The 15,008-nt window shown below is 49.6% G+C and overlaps 1 protein-coding gene across 13 annotated transcripts in view; it reads left to right on the forward strand.

The window, feature by feature from the left end:
• Positions 1–15,008, forward strand: part of TACC1 (transforming acidic coiled-coil containing protein 1) — a 130,537-nt gene that overhangs the window by 54,120 nt on the left and 61,409 nt on the right. For 4 of the 13 annotated variants that reach the window (XM_061404517.1, XM_061404511.1, XM_061404510.1 and 1 more), the window contains exon 2: positions 11,427–11,542. The exons of 3 other annotated variants lie outside the window; for them this stretch is intronic. Coding sequence is in view for 9 of the 10 variants with exons in the window: in XM_061404511.1 (XP_061260495.1) it covers positions 11,427–11,542 (116 nt within the window). In the remaining variant the exon portion in view is untranslated. Of the gene's footprint in view, positions 1–9,858; positions 10,400–11,426; positions 11,543–15,008 lie in introns of those variants that run through there. 6 more of the 13 variants (XM_061404522.1, XM_061404523.1, XM_061404509.1 and 3 more) reach the window with 5 other exon arrangements.

Here is a 15,008-nt window from a genome sequence, read left to right on the forward strand (position 1 = left end):
CAGTTGCCTAAGTTTCAAAATACCTTTTATCCCTTCTGTTTTCCTTCTGATAAGAATCGGCTCCTTGAAGTTGGTATTTTAAAGAGATGACCTAAATAAGAGTTGCTGGAACAGAATTTCTGGTTTTTCAAAGATATGTGAGAGAAGGACAGTTGCTTTTAATTCCTGAGGATTTGGGCTGCGACTTAAATGATAGGTCGATCCACCTATAAATCCTTTTACAGGGGCTTTAGAAGGTTTTTCTTTCCCTCTGAGCACATAGTTTTATTTTAGGGAAGCAGGCCTAAAAGTTTTTCTATCAGGCTCTGCAATGTGGCCAGTTTCTGACCACAGAGATACTTCGTAGTTTTCACCGGGACAAACAGTAAATATTTCTGACAGTACTGAACAACCGCTTGGATTCAAGAGGGACCTCCAAAGAGGGCACAGAAGGCATTTTATTTTTGGACTTCCCTGGTGGCCCAGTGGTTAAGAATCCACCTGCAGTGCAGGGGACACGAGTTCTCTCCGTGATCTGGGGAGATTCCATGGGGCACCCAAGCCTGTGCCCGACTACTGAGCCCATGCGCCCTAGAGCCGGGGCTCTTCAGCAAGAGCCAGTGCCATGAGAAGCTCGTGCACCGCACCTAGAGAGGAGCCCCCTCTGGCTTCGACTAGAGAAAGCCCACGTGCAGCAACGAAGACCCAGCACAGCCACAAATAAAGAAACAGATTTTTTAAAAGATATTCTAGGCACATCTGGAAGAGCTGACTCTGGTGAGAACTGCCACCCTTGGGTGGCTTCTGCCAGTTTTTCCAGGATCCCATCTAGAGGCCACGAGTGGGATTCAGAGTAGAGAGGGCAGCACCAGTAATGTACCAGAATTTAGCCCAGTTTCTCATGAATGTTAGTTTCCCTTGGCAGTTTAAGGGAATACTATTGTGGTTTACCAGAAAATTTTGGTAAAGAACTCACCAACTCATCAAGAGACATCCCTGGTGGTCGAGAGGTTAAGGACCAATGCTGGGAAAGGCCTCTAAGGGGGCGCCTTCCTTTGAGAGTAAATATGGGGGTGTCCGTGAGCCTGCAAACTTGGTGGATATTTGTTTATTGTGCTGTGATCTCTTCAGAGTAGAAAAACATTCAGACAGGATTGCTAGAAAGAAGTGAGTGCTCAGAGGAGGAGACAGGGGAGCTCTTACTGAGTTCCTTAGATAATGACAGTGCCAGCCCTGGTTTGCCACTATTTTCCTCAGCCTGTCGATTTGCCTTTCAATGTGTATTTATTTATTCGGCTGCGTTGGGTCTTTTCCTGTGTGGATTCTCTAGTGGTGTGTGGGCTTAGTTGCCCCATGGCTGTGAGATCTCAGTTCCCCAGTTAGGGACTGAACCTGGGTCCTCAGCATTGTAAGGCCGATTCTTAACCACTCAACCACCAGGGATGTCTCTTGATTTGCCTTTTAATTTGAAGGCAGACATTAGGAGTTTTCCTTTTCTTATGGAGCCAAATCTCCAATCATTATTTTGTATGTTTTGTTAATTACTCCGAAGTTTGGACAGTCAGCCTTCTGACAGAGCTCTGGCAGATTCTGTTGCTTCTTGATAGTTTTCTCCCCGTGGTTTGATTTGTACTATTTAGCCATCTAATCCATCTGGAATTTATCCTGGTATATGCTGTGAGGTAAGGGTTGAATGTGATCCTTTTCCCATTGCCAACCAATTAGTCCTTCAACCACGTATTAAGTCATCTTCCCTTCCCCACTGTATTGTAACTTCCCCTCTATCATATAACAAATTCTTGTATCTTACCTGTAAGACAAGGTAATATATCTTACCTTTCTGGGCTTTTTGTTCTGTTTCACAGAACCAGGATATGCCTGTTTCTGCGTAAATGTTTCTAGATGTCTTGCAGAACTAATCCCCTTCTTGACTTTCAGCTAGTCACTTAGCTTGTGTTTATTAGTGAGAAAGATGAGCAATGTGTTAATATTTGGCACTGTCACAAATTTTAACACCCACAGAAAGGACAGACTTCCTTCTCCCTGCTTTGTACTGTAACAGAGATATAAAAGGACACAGTTTCCTCGAATTTCCACACACATGTATTTTCAGAGCCAACTTATGGCAGTGAAACTTTTACTGTAAAAGGATAAAAGCCAGAAGTAACAGGAGGCTGCATACCATGTCACAGAATTTGCTTCTTAGCTTCCTATCTTTGTCTTTGAGAAACATGAGATTTTCAGCCACAAGCACATGAAGTCCTGTGATGAAATCCCCACACATGTCCAGAGTGAGCCTTTCGGTGGAGTGGGTTTCCCAATTACTCTGGAAACCTTGATGTGGTTTTATTCTTTCTTCTGAGTACATACCCTTCTCCCATCCTTTATACAATGACTCTCTGCTGCCCTTTCTAAGTGCCTCCCAGCCTGTACTCTCTAATTCTTTTCTTCTTCTTTTTTCAGCATTTATTTATTTGGCTGCACCAAGTCTTAGTCTTGTAGTGGCGCGTGGGAACTTCGATCTTAGTTGCAGCGTGCAGGGTCTAGTTTCCTGACCGGGAATCGAACCCAGGCCCTCCTGCATCGGGAGACCAGAGTCTTAGCCACTGGACCGCCAGGGAAGTCCCTGTACCTTCTAACTTCTTAGTGACAATGTTTCATAAATGAAAATGGGGACATGTATTTATGAGGATGGTGGATGGAATATTTGACATCAGGATGATCTTGGAAAATCTAGGCCATCTGATCAATGAGCTTCTAGTCTAATAGATGGAGAGGTTTATTGGGGGAGGTTTATTCTGTTTTGGAGGTAAGGTAGAAGAGAGGGAATCAAAACAGAAGAAGGAATGGTATTCTATTTTGATTTCCTAGGTTCCGTAGGTTTCCTCAGAGAAGGCAATGGCACCCCACTCCAGTACTCTTGCCTGGAAAATCCCATGGGCAGAGGAGCCTGGTAGGCTGCAATCCATGGGGTCGCTAAGAGTCAGACACAACTGAGCGATTTCACTTTCACTTTTCACTTTCATGCATTGGAGAAGGGCATGGCAACCCACTCCAGTACTCTTGCCTGGAGAATCCCAGGGACGGGGGAGCCTGGTGGGCTGCTGTCTATGGGGTCGCACAGAGTCGGACACGACTGAAGCGACTTAGCAGCAGCAACCAGGTTTCCCGAATTCCTTCAGCCTCCTTCACTCCAGCCAGTCTCAATTCCAGTCTCCCCTCACAGGTTCATGAAGTAAAGTAGATCTCTCAGATTTGGAGCAATGTGGTTTATTAGAAACTTAAACTCATAAACAACTTAGGATTTCAGATGGGTTTCTTGTCTAAGGTTCTGTGCGTGAAGCTCTCTGTCTTGGAGCTCTCTGACCTTTTCTAATGTTTCATCTTCTAAAAAAAATGGAAGTTCCACAGAAGAAAACAAAATGTGTTAAATCAGTAATTCTGATATACCTGTTGAACAGGCTCTGCAATTGCAGTGATGTTGTTTAGCAGGAAACACCTTTTATCTATTAGGATAGGTATTTCTGAATTTAAAGATAGTTCACTGCTCTCAGTGGGTCTTCTGTGCTTGTTTCCAACTGTAGATTTGTGGTAGTTGGTGAAGGATCAGTGACAATGCTTGGGTTATTTTCCTCACATAGAACGCACTGATTGACCTAAGTCTGTTTATATCTTTTGTACTCAACTGCTGTTTTTCTAGTACTTTTATATTCCAGGGAAAGTGAACTTTCTTATAAAGTCAGTAAACATAGTCATGACATCTGCTGGGGATGAGCAGAAAACCTCAAGAATGGGTTCTCCCATGACACTGCATGCTAAGTCGCTTCAGTCGTGTCTGACTCTTTGGGACCCCATGGGCTGTAGCCCACCAGGCTCCTCTGTCCATGGAATTCTCCAGGCAAGAGTACTGGAGTGGGTTGCCATGGCCTCCTCCAGGGGATCTTCCTGACCTAAGGACTGATCCCATGACTCTTGTGTCTCCTGCATTGGCAGGCAGGTTCTTTACCACTAGCGCCATCTGGGAAGCCCCTTCACGACACCAGTTGTGTATAAACATCATAACATATGTCTGTTCCTTTTCCCACTTCTCTGAAAGCTGGCATGGTGTAACTCTGTCGTGTTCTCCAGTAGGTCTGATTGTGATCTAGGCGGAATGACATACTTTCTGGGGAAGTCAAACTTTGCTCTAGTGATAGAGAACAAAATAAACGACAAAGTGGATCTGACGAGAGTCGTTCACCGGAGCAGAGCCTGGACAAGGGTCTTTGAGCAAGTCCCCTAGGTGGGATGCTTGGCCAAGTCTTTAATGGATGCAATCTGGATCCCTTTTCATCTTTCTGGAGCTCTTCAAGCATCTTAGCTGTGGACATAAATCCAGGTTTTCTGTTTTAAAAAAAATGAGAAAGAGGGTTCTCTTTAGGATGTAATTTTTGGTATAAACGCATAGTGTTAATAGAAGTCGCCTGGTTTGGACATGTTGGAGGGAAGTTTGAGATTCTGTAGCCTGCAGGTAAAGGAGAACATTGGATCTTGCAAGGTTTAAGACTGTAATGTTGAACTTAACCTGAATACCTCAGATGCCATTGTTGGCAATGGCATTTCTTCGTGGGTGGAGTGAGGTACTCCTAGTTGGGACTTTGTAGCCCTGGCCAGGTAAGCAGGAAGCCAAGACTGCAGCAGCGGCAAGAAGCTGTGTAGAGCGTCCCACTGATGGAATCTCAAGCCGCCACGTGGCTGCGAGTGCTTTCTGCGTTCTTCAAGAGGAGTACTGAAAGGTAGGAGACCAGGCTCCCGAGTCAGCCCCGTGTCACAGTTTTAGGCCGGTGACTGCCTTTTCCGCTTCAGTCACCTCATCAGCAAATTGAGGATGAGAAAACCTGCCCCACTCCCGGAGAATGTTGTAGGGATCAGAGGAAACTTGATTATGTAAGGTACGGTTGTCATTGCATCTTAGAGACCTTCTGCTCTTCTGTATTCGAGAAGACAAAAGAGAAGGGTTGAGGGGGTTTAGCTCAGTGCGCGGGGTGAGACGAGACCATCCAGTGGTGGGGCTGGTGGAGTGAGCACGCACAGGGAACACCCCACTGTGTCGTGTGTTCCGTGAACAAGGTGGCTCTCAAAAGCAGGATGGGGAGGGGAGATGGTCTGTCAAGGATCTACTGAGTCATCTATACTTGGTTGCCATCAGCTGTTTCAAGTCATATGGGCCAGTGCCTTTTCTCAGCCCTTTAGAGCCACTCCTCCGGTTTGATGACATTCACCAATCTGGCATGCGTGTGCTCAGTCGCATCCAACCCTGTGTGACCCCATGGACTGCAGCCCGCCAGGCTCCTCTGTCCATGGGATTCTCCAGGCAAGAATACTGGAGTGGGTTGCCGCGTCCTCCTCCAGGGGATCTTCCCGACCCAGGGATCGAGCCGTGTCTCCCGCATCTCCTGCATTGGCAGGCAGGTTCTTTACCTCTAGCGCCACCTGGGAATCCCTCAGTTTGGCATTTCATCTTGAAGTTAGGTGTTTCTTTTGCTCACCGAATTTGTAAATTGTTAGGAAATACAGATAAGTTGATGGGTTTGCCTGCCCACCGGCCTGCGTTTTCTCTTCTCTTGGTGGTGACCTCAACTCTGTGATTTCCCTGTTGCCACCCTGGGCCACCCTCGTCCTCTCCTAGGACATCATCTCATACACACGGCCTTCTCGTTTCACTGGCTGTCGGAAAAGGTTTTGTCCACAGTAGCTGTTTTTCCTTCCTTCTGTTGTAAAAGGGTTCCCATTGTGCGTGGATTGCTCGCAGCTCCGATACTTCTCGAGTGAAAGACTTGTTGTTATTGTTTACTTTGCTAAGTCATGTCCGACACATTATCTAGGAAGGGAGTTGTGTTTGCTTGCCCTACTGCACGATCAAGTTCAGTATGAGTTGAGATCTAGTCCTTAATGGGCTTCCCTGGTGATTTAGTCAGTAAAGAATCACCTGCAATGCGGGAGACCTGGATCGGGACGATCCCCCGGAGGAGGGCATGGCAACCCACTCCAGTATTCTTGCCTGGAAAATCCCATGGACTGAGGAGCCTGGTGGGCGACCTGACTGAAGGACTAAACCACCACCACCTTGGGGCATTCATTAGTGGCAAGGTGTGTGTGTCTGCCCCGGCCACCACTATGGATGTTTCAAGGAGTTTCATTTTAGATTTTCATGGAGTATTGACCCAAAGTTTCTGTGAAGGGCAAGAAGCAGAGGAAGGAAGAGAACAGATGGGCCCTTCCTGTGCTTCCGGTCATTTCCAAGACAAAGACATTCCATTTGCAGACATCTAGTCCTTGAAGCTAAGGGTGTAGCAGCAAAGTGATTTGATTTACCTTCTTGGTCAAACACTGCCCGTTCTTTCCAGAGTTATAGGAAAACTGATGTATCAGCCTCATTATTTGTTCTTTTAGACAAAAAAATTAATTCAAGCTATTGAATACTTACTTTATTGCTGTTCCCATTAAGTCCAGGAGTTTGCAAAGACTTTCAGAAACCTGAGCTTTTGTTTCTCCAATTTCAAGAAATTTCTGTATAAGCTTTTGTCTTGCTGGGGCCATCACTTGTCTGGTTTCTGTTGTAGGCTGGTTCAAAATCTTGATTTTGCCAGGAAGAGTCAGGCTTTAGGAATTTCTGGCACCGTAGCCAAACTTAGAAGGTCTCTTTGTAAACTGGAATATTCCTTTTCTGCACATTAATTCAACACCCTACTGACAGTGTGGTCCGGTACTGATCTCTGGGCAAACGAAAATAAATCATAACTACGATGTGGCCCCTACTGTTTAGAAGCTTATGGTTCAGACGTGGGAAAGACATGTAAACAAACATGTTATGTGTAGTGTGTAGGATGACCTTATGTCCTGGGACATCCTGATGTATGCCTCTTGCCCTGGTGATAACTATTAATAGTTGTTTAGTCGCTCAGTAGTGCCCGACTCTTTTGCGACCCCATGGACTGTAGCCCACCAGGCTTCTCTGTCAATGGGATTCTCTAGGCAAGAATACTGGAGTGGATTACCATGCCCTCCTCTGGGGGATCTTCCCAACCCAGGGATTGAACCCATGTCTCCTACAATAGCAGGCAGATGCTTTACCACGGAGCCACACTGAGAGTCTCTATGCATGTTTAGGGTATAGAGATGGTAGAAAGCAGGGAGAGTTCCCGGAGGAGACACCTGCGCTGCTATCTTTGGACCTTCAAGGTCTGAGGGCTTGAGGTCAGGGTGGGGGTAGGGGGAAGAGTGTGTAAAACACTGTAGGCTAAAGGGAAATTGTTCCAGAAGCAACATTTAGTCAACTCAAGCTAGTCATCGTTCCCAAATTTATCCTGTGGAATAAATTCCCCAGGACACTCGGTCAAAATACAGATTTCTAGAACCTGCTGGGGCAGTTTGGATTTGGATTAAAAAAATTTTTTTTCAGTCCAAGTGCTTTTTTTTTTTTTAATGTTTATTTGTCTGCACTGGGTCTCAGTTGCGGCACGTGCGATCTAGTTCCACGACCAGGGATCGAACCTCAGCTCCCCTGCACCTAGAGCTTGGAGTCTTAGCTGGGGGACCACCGAGGATCTCCCCTGGATTTGGATTTTTAAAGAAGAGCCACAAATGATTCTTGGACATAGTAAAGGTTCAGAACAAATTCTGCAGGGACTATGGCTACGACTATAAAGGGCTGGAGCAGAGGAGAGCAGGAATAGCAAGGCTAGAATAGGAGTCACAGATCAGCCAGGCAAGGGTGACCTGGGCTGGAAAAACCCTCAGAGGTAGAAGCGGTTGGGAGACATTTACAGAGGATCTACGAAAAATGGGGACTGCAGGAATCATAATGGAATTGCAGAGGAATGTCCATCCTAAAGGAGATCAGTCCTGGGTGTTCATTGGACGGACTGATATTGAAGCTGAGACTCCAATACTTTGGCCCCCTGATGAGAAAAGCTGACTCATTTGAAAAGACCCTGATGATGGGAAAGATTGAGGGCAGGAGGAGAAGGGGATGACAGAGGATGAGATAGCTGGATGGCATCGCCAACTCAATGGACATGGGTTTGGGTGGACTCTGGGAGTTGGTGATGGACAAGGAGGCCTGGCGTGCTGCGGTTCATGGGGTCGCAGAGTCAGACACGACTCAGCGACTGAACTGAACTGAAAGGATTCGAGAACATTCAGGAGTAAGAATGAACAGGACCTAGTATATGACAATTACTGATGTATATGTGTGCGCACGCTTAGTTGCTCAGTCCTGTCCGACTCTCTGTGACTCTCTGGACTGTAGCCCCCTAGGCTCCTCTGTCCATGGGATTTTACAGGCAAGAATACTGGAGTGGGTTGCCATTTCCCCTGCCAGGGGATCTTCCTGACCCAGGGATCGAACCCATGTCTCCTATGTCTCCTGCATTGCAGGCAGATTCTTTACCCACTGAGCCATCAGGGAAGCCCACTGATATATGTGGACAATATCATTTCCAAGCAACAAAACGCTTGTGTCAGATCCAGGAACCTGGGGAACCTTATAATCTGAAGGGTTGTGTGGTGAGCCATAAACCTAAAAATACAAACAGTGGGAGACTGTTGTGGCATATTTCACGTAGACCTAAAAAAACAACTCCTGCTTATTTCTTTGTAGTCTCCAGAATGATCGAAACTGTTGTGTTTATCTCTGGGAGCTGGATGAATTGTAAAGTATCCAGACACCCCAGCCCTCTTGTCTAGACTTCAGGCAAACCCCTGCCCTTCTGTTATGGTTAAGACCCACCCGCCAGGCCTTATCTTGCATCGTTTTTGCTTTTGTTCTTGTTATCAAAATGTGTAAGGCAGTCATGATTCATCAACAGTATGTTATGCCAACCCCTTTCAGGGGAAGACTGCTGTCTGGCAGTGTCAGCCTTTGCTCTTAATTCTGGAGCTGCTCTTTCTTTGGGAACCTGCAACTCTGAAAATTAAGAGTAGGATAAGAAATGCCTTTATCCAGGCACGGAGATCATGAAGTTGAGGCAGTCTTGCTTGGTGCATTGGTGACTCTGAGAGGCGCCGTCCCTAAACTGAATTCCTGGAATGAAAATGAAGAAAATCCGAGGACAACTCTACTACTTACTTCCCTCTCCCTTCAAACATAGTTTTTTTTTTTTTTTACTTTGAAGGCTGAAATCACCAGGCCTGTTGACCGACTTTCGAAGCAGCAGAGTCAGAAACCGAATCAGAAGTTATGAAAAGAAAGCCTCAAAAAAAAAAAAAAAAAAAGAGAGAGAGAGAATGGGAGACGGATAAGGCTATAATTTCAGTGTCATTTAGCACCCTATACCCAAGACCTGGCCACGGCGCGTCCACCAGTGCGGACTGGGGAGCGAAAAAAGCATCGAAAAATTCCAGCCCTTGGCTACTCTTGTACCACCGCTGAGGGATCTGACGGGTGAGGGCGAAAAGGCTGACATTTTCCACGCCGTTCTATCAGAGAAGGGAAAACACCGTTAACAGCGGCCTCAAAAGTTGTTTTTGGGGTTTTTTTTTTTAACAATAAGAGGCTGAACTTCTCTGTGAGCCTGTATCACCAACGCCATTAAGTCGCAGTAGCAAGATGAAAAACAGGGAAGGAGGGACACCCAGCGTGCGCCGACTCGGAAAAACGGGAAGCCGGCAGAACCGTTGACGGCGCCCGGGTTCTCGGCCCGTCGCCGCCTCCGGAGTCGCAGCCGCCAAGCCCCTTCCCCCGCAGCGCGGGCGCGACCACCGCGGCGCGAAGGCGGGGGGGGCCCGGCCGCTGTGCCGCGCGCTTCCGAGGCCCCGCCTCCGCCGGCGCCCCTCGCCGCGCGCGCGGGTGGTACGGCCCGAGGGGGGCGGCTCCCGGGGCGCGGCTCCGCTGCAGCTGAGGCGCGGCCGGCTGGCCGGGAGGCGGGAGCCGGCAACCGGGCCCCTCGGAACGCAGACGCCTAGCCGCCGGGCAGCCGAGGCCGAGCTGCAGACCCGGGCTCCCCTCACCCCGCCCCGAGGAGGCCCCAGGAGGGGCTTCGGCGCCGCGGCCGCACGTTCGGGAAGGAGGACGAGGAGGGAGCGGCGCGCGGCCGGCCGGCTGAGAGGAAGCGCTGCGCCCGCGCCCCCGACGGCGCCCGTGAAACCACATCCGCGCCTCCGCTGGAAGCGCGTCCGGGCGCCTGTCACCGGGTCCCTCCATCTTGAAAGGGAGAAAAAAGCGCTCTCCCGTCCCCGCTCCCCTCCTCCCAGGAGCCGGGGCCGCAGGAGCCGCGCGCATGGCGTTCAGCCCCTGGCAGATCCTGTCGCCCGTGCAGTGGGCGAGATGGACGTGGTCCGCGGTGCGCGGCGGGGGCGCCGGAGAGGACGAGGCCGGAGGGCCCGAGGGCGACCCCGAGGACGAGGACTCGCAAGCCGAGACCAAATCCTTGAGTTTCAGGCAAGTACACGCGTTGCTGCCGAGATTCGGACGTGCTGCCATCCATCCATCCGCGGCTCATTTTGTGTGTGCGCGCGCGCGTGTGTATGTGTGTGTGTGTGTGTGGTCGCCACCCGCGTTAACCGTGTTCATGGCAGTGCTGCCGTCCCTGCCCGTAACCAGGCCCCCGCTGTGCAGTCGGAAGTTCAGGACGTTGTGCCCTCCCGCCGGGTGTTTTCCTTCCCTCGTTACAGTGTGAGCTTTCTGAACCTAACCCAAAATCTGCAGTCTCTGCGCATCCCCGTGTGCCTCGGTCCCTTTCTCTAAGCTTCGAGACCCCAGCGCCCGCCCCTGCACAAACACACGCACACACACACACACACACGCACGCACTGTCGTGGATTACAACCGCTGGCACTTGGGGCCCTCCGTACGGGGAAGAAGTCGCTCCCAGGCCCTCCTGGGACTCCCCTGTTTCCCCGAAAATGCAGCCTTGGTGAAGAAGGTCGCGTGATGCCGGCCCCCCTGGCCGCTGGGGGAGAAATGGTTGTCTCTCCTGAGCTGTCAACCCGTGTGATTGCGGGAGGCAGGTGACAGCGTCCTCGGCCTCTGGCCGGGTGCCTTGCAAACAGGTAGAGAGAGGCCTAACTCCAGAAAAAGGGCATCGTGGCGAAAGCTGGCTTCTTGATTTTAGGCTGAGAGGGGCGATCTGAATTTTTAAGCCTTTGGCAAAGGGCTTTTGTGAGAAAAGGAGTCTGTTGAAGGGGCTTTTGGGGGGCTGTCAGAGGGATGGATGACCTCAGAAATAAACGTTGCTGGAGAAAGGCCCCGGAGGATGGAGGAGGTTTCAGGGAGACGGAAGCCGGAGGAGGTCGCTGCTACAGCACTGCACCCCGCCTCCCCCCAATCCCGGGCCAGTCCACACTGACGACCCCTGCGCGGGGTGCAAAGTTAGCAAAAAATACTGGACCTTGTGGAGATGTAGCCTGTAAAGGGGTGTCGGAAATACCGTTGAAAGTGGTAATTCCTCATTTTTCCCCCTTGGCAGCTCGGATTCTGAAGGTAATTTTGAGACCCCTGAAACTGAAACGCCCATCCGATCCCCTCTCAAGGAATCCTGTGAGTCGCACCTCGGACTGGCAGGCTCCGGGGCCAAGACCCAAGGTAAGGAAAGACTTCCCTTGTTCTGCCTTTTTTTGCTGCTGTTGTTTAAAGTTTTGAAAATGTAAATAAGAGAAGGAAAAGTGTTAATGCAGGGCCATTTTAAAAGGTGGGGGGTTGTCTCCTTACTCAGCAGGAGCTGTTTGAAAGCTCCTGGCATATTTGAAATGGTTTGTTTGTATTTTTCCAAGTGTGGAAGCCAGAATCTTTCTTCCCTAAGTAGGTTGTACATTTTGCAGTATGAAATTATCATTATCAGAACATTCCTGCTGGGCCCTGAAAAACAAAATGTATGGTGATGTTGGGATGGAGGTGTGTTTAGATTTGGCTTCACGCGTTTCTCAGGCCTGCGCATTTTCTCCAGGGTGTGGCTGGAGACAAGGATTATAGGTAGGAGTTGAATTTTTTTAGACAAGGAGGAATCTTAAGAGGCAGTGTCAAAGTTCTTCACCGCCCCCGCTTCCACCAGGGATGGTGGTGAGCTCCAGTCCACCCAAGAAAGCCTGGCATGGAGACACCCTGCTGCCCTCAGAGCCCAACCTTGAGCCCGCATTTCATCTGCAGAGGCTGCTGCTGTTCCTCTCGATTAGCGGAAACCGTTTTTGTCCAACAGCCAATTCTGAGTAAAATCTCACCTGGCCTGATCACAGGCAGTTAGCTATTCAGAGTGGCTGTGATTCAGCAGTGAAAACAGTCCCCATCTCTGCAGGCCAGTGTCATGGAGGGAGACGGGCCTTTCAGAGGTTAAGCAGAATGTACCTACCTGTCAGCTTGGCTTCCCTGGTGGCTCAGCGGTAAAGAACCTTTCTGCAATGCAGGAGACACAAGTTCTATCCCTGGGTTGGAAAGATCCCCTGGAGGAGAGCCTGGCAGCCCACTCCAGTATTCTTGCCTGGAGAATCCCATGGACAGAAGAGCCTGGCGCGCTATAGTCCTGGGGTCACAAAGAGTCAGACACGATTGAAGTGACTTAGCATGCACACGCACACCTGTCAGCTTTGGCCTAAGTACAACAACGGAGAAAAATGAAGCAGGGGAAGGGGGAACAGAGTAGGGGGAGGGTTGGTAGGAGGTGCTGAAGGCTGATGGGGGTGGGGAACCTGACTGATTAGGGGACTTCAGCAGAGTCCTGAAAGAGGATTGAGGGGACATCTGTGCAGTTTCCTGAGGAGAACTCTTCTAACAGAGAGCATGGCTCCTGGGAAGGTCTGAGACAGCACCAGCCTGAGGCAGAGGGCTGGGGAGGGAAGTGCCCAGGGGGCAGCATGTTGGAAGTCAGGGAAGAGGCCTGGGTGGCTGCAGCAGCGGCCAGGCAGGGAGCTGGGGTCAGCCAGGTAGGGGCTGTCTGGGTCCTGTTGTCACAAGGCGTTCATTTTTCCTTCTGAGTGAGATCCGAAGGGCTGCCTTTTAAAAATGCCACAAACTGGGCAGCTTAAAACAATGGAAATTGGTTCCCTCTCTGTTCTGAAGGCTAGAAGTCTGAAATCAAGCTGTTGGCAGGGCCAGACCCCTTCCAAAGGTTCTAGGGACAAATTCTTCCCTGTTTCTTCCAGTTTCTGGTGGTTGCCAGCAATTCTTGGTGTTCCTTGGTCCGTGGCAGCAAAGCTCCCATCTTACCTGGTCAGCTTCTCCCTGCGTATCTCTGTCTCTTCATGTGGCTTTCTGAGGAGGACGCCAGTCAGTGGGTTTAGGGACCACTCCAATCTAAGTCGACCTCTTCTTACCTTGATTACATCTGCAGAGATAACTCGGAGAAGGCAACGGCACTCCACTCCAGTACTCTTGCCTGGAAAATCCCATGGATGGAGGAGCCTGGTAGGCTGCAGTCCATGGGGTCGCTAGAGTCGGACACGACTGAGCGACTTCACTTTCACTTTTCACTTTCATGCATTGGAGAAGGAAATGGCAACCCACTCCAGTGTTCTTGCCTGGAGAATCCCAGGGACAGGGAAGCCTGGTGGGCTGCCGTCTATGGGGTTGCACAGAGTCGAACACGACTGAAGCGACTTAGCAGCAGCAGAGATAACTACAATTGAGCCTTGAGCAACATGGATTTGAACTGTGTGGGTCCAGTTGACACAGATTTTTTTTCACTAAGTATGTTCTAGAGCAGGGGTCCCCAGCCTCCAGGATCTACTACCTGATTATCTGAGGTAGATCTAATGTAATAATAATAGAAAAAAAGTGTACGGTAAATGTAATGCAATTGGGTCACCCTGAAACCATTCTCCATCCCCTACCCCGGTCCGTGGAAGAATTGTCTTCCATGAAATGGGTCCCTGATGCCAAAAAAGTTGGGGACCACTGTCCTAGAGTACTACATGGTCCACGGTGGATTGAATCCAAGGATAGAGAAACGTGGGTATGGAGTGTTTTCAATTGTGCTGAGTGGTTGGGGGTAGACACCCCTAACCCCCACATTGTTCAGGGCTCAACTGTTATGTCCAGATAAGACCACATTCCCAGGTGTGGGCAGTTAGGACTTGAGCTTATCTTTTGGGGGGAATATAGTCCAACCCACAGCAGGGCTTTGAACAGAGGGACAGTGCTCTCGCTTCCTTTTTCAAAGGATAGCTGGCTGCTGTCTGGAGAAGGGACTCCAGGATGGGTGTCCTTTTCCTGTGTTTTCTCTATTCCAGTGAGTGTCACTGTCACCTGCAGTGACAAAGTAGAGCCAGCTTTCAGTTACCCTGTTACCTAATTTTTGATCGGGTCATGAATTTATTCTCCCAACGGTTATTATATTTCCTTGCTTAGCAATTTCCTCAAAGGTCACCTGGGGAGGTCACAGGAAGTCTGTGCTGGATTTCGTGATGGAGCTGGACTTACTGGGGAAATGTTACCAGCTTTTTGTGATTTGGTTTTGCTTTCAATGGTGAGCTCCAGGGATTTCCCTGGCAGTCCAGTGGTTAAGACTCCACGCTTCCAATGCAGGGGACGCGGGTTTGACCCCTGGTCAGGGAACTAAGATCCCGCATGCCACGTGGTGTGGCAAAAAAAAATTTTTTTATTAAATCAATAAATGGTGAGCTCCATTCTGGGCTGCCCTGCTGAAAATTCCCTCAGCTGGCCCTGGGCCACTTTTTTACCATGAGTTCAGGCAGAGACCGCATGGGAACAGGCAGGTTTGCGTGTTAGAGGACTTCTGTGTGCCACTTGGTTGGGTAGCGGTCTCCATGACAGAAGATGCCGCTTCATAGCTTCCCCTTTCTTCTCTCAAGATTGGCAGATCTGAAGGGAGATTTGAAAGCCTGAGAGAGCTATTCTGTGGCCTTCCCCTCAAATTTAAAAAAAGCTCACAAGACAGTTTGAAAGCCTCTTTGAATTGCTCAGCCTGGGCCGCCTGCTTCCTCACCATCCTGTCAGCTGGTGGTCTGATTCATCCTGACAGATTCTTTGCTAATTAATTGGAGGCCAGTGTGGCCCAGGCCCCCAGAACCACACAGACCCAATTGTTTGGTCCTTCCTG

The sequence above is a fragment of the Bos javanicus genome, chromosome 27, assembly GCF_032452875.1.
Source record: "Bos javanicus breed banteng chromosome 27, ARS-OSU_banteng_1.0, whole genome shotgun sequence".
Taxonomy (NCBI): domain Eukaryota; kingdom Metazoa; phylum Chordata; class Mammalia; order Artiodactyla; family Bovidae; genus Bos; species Bos javanicus.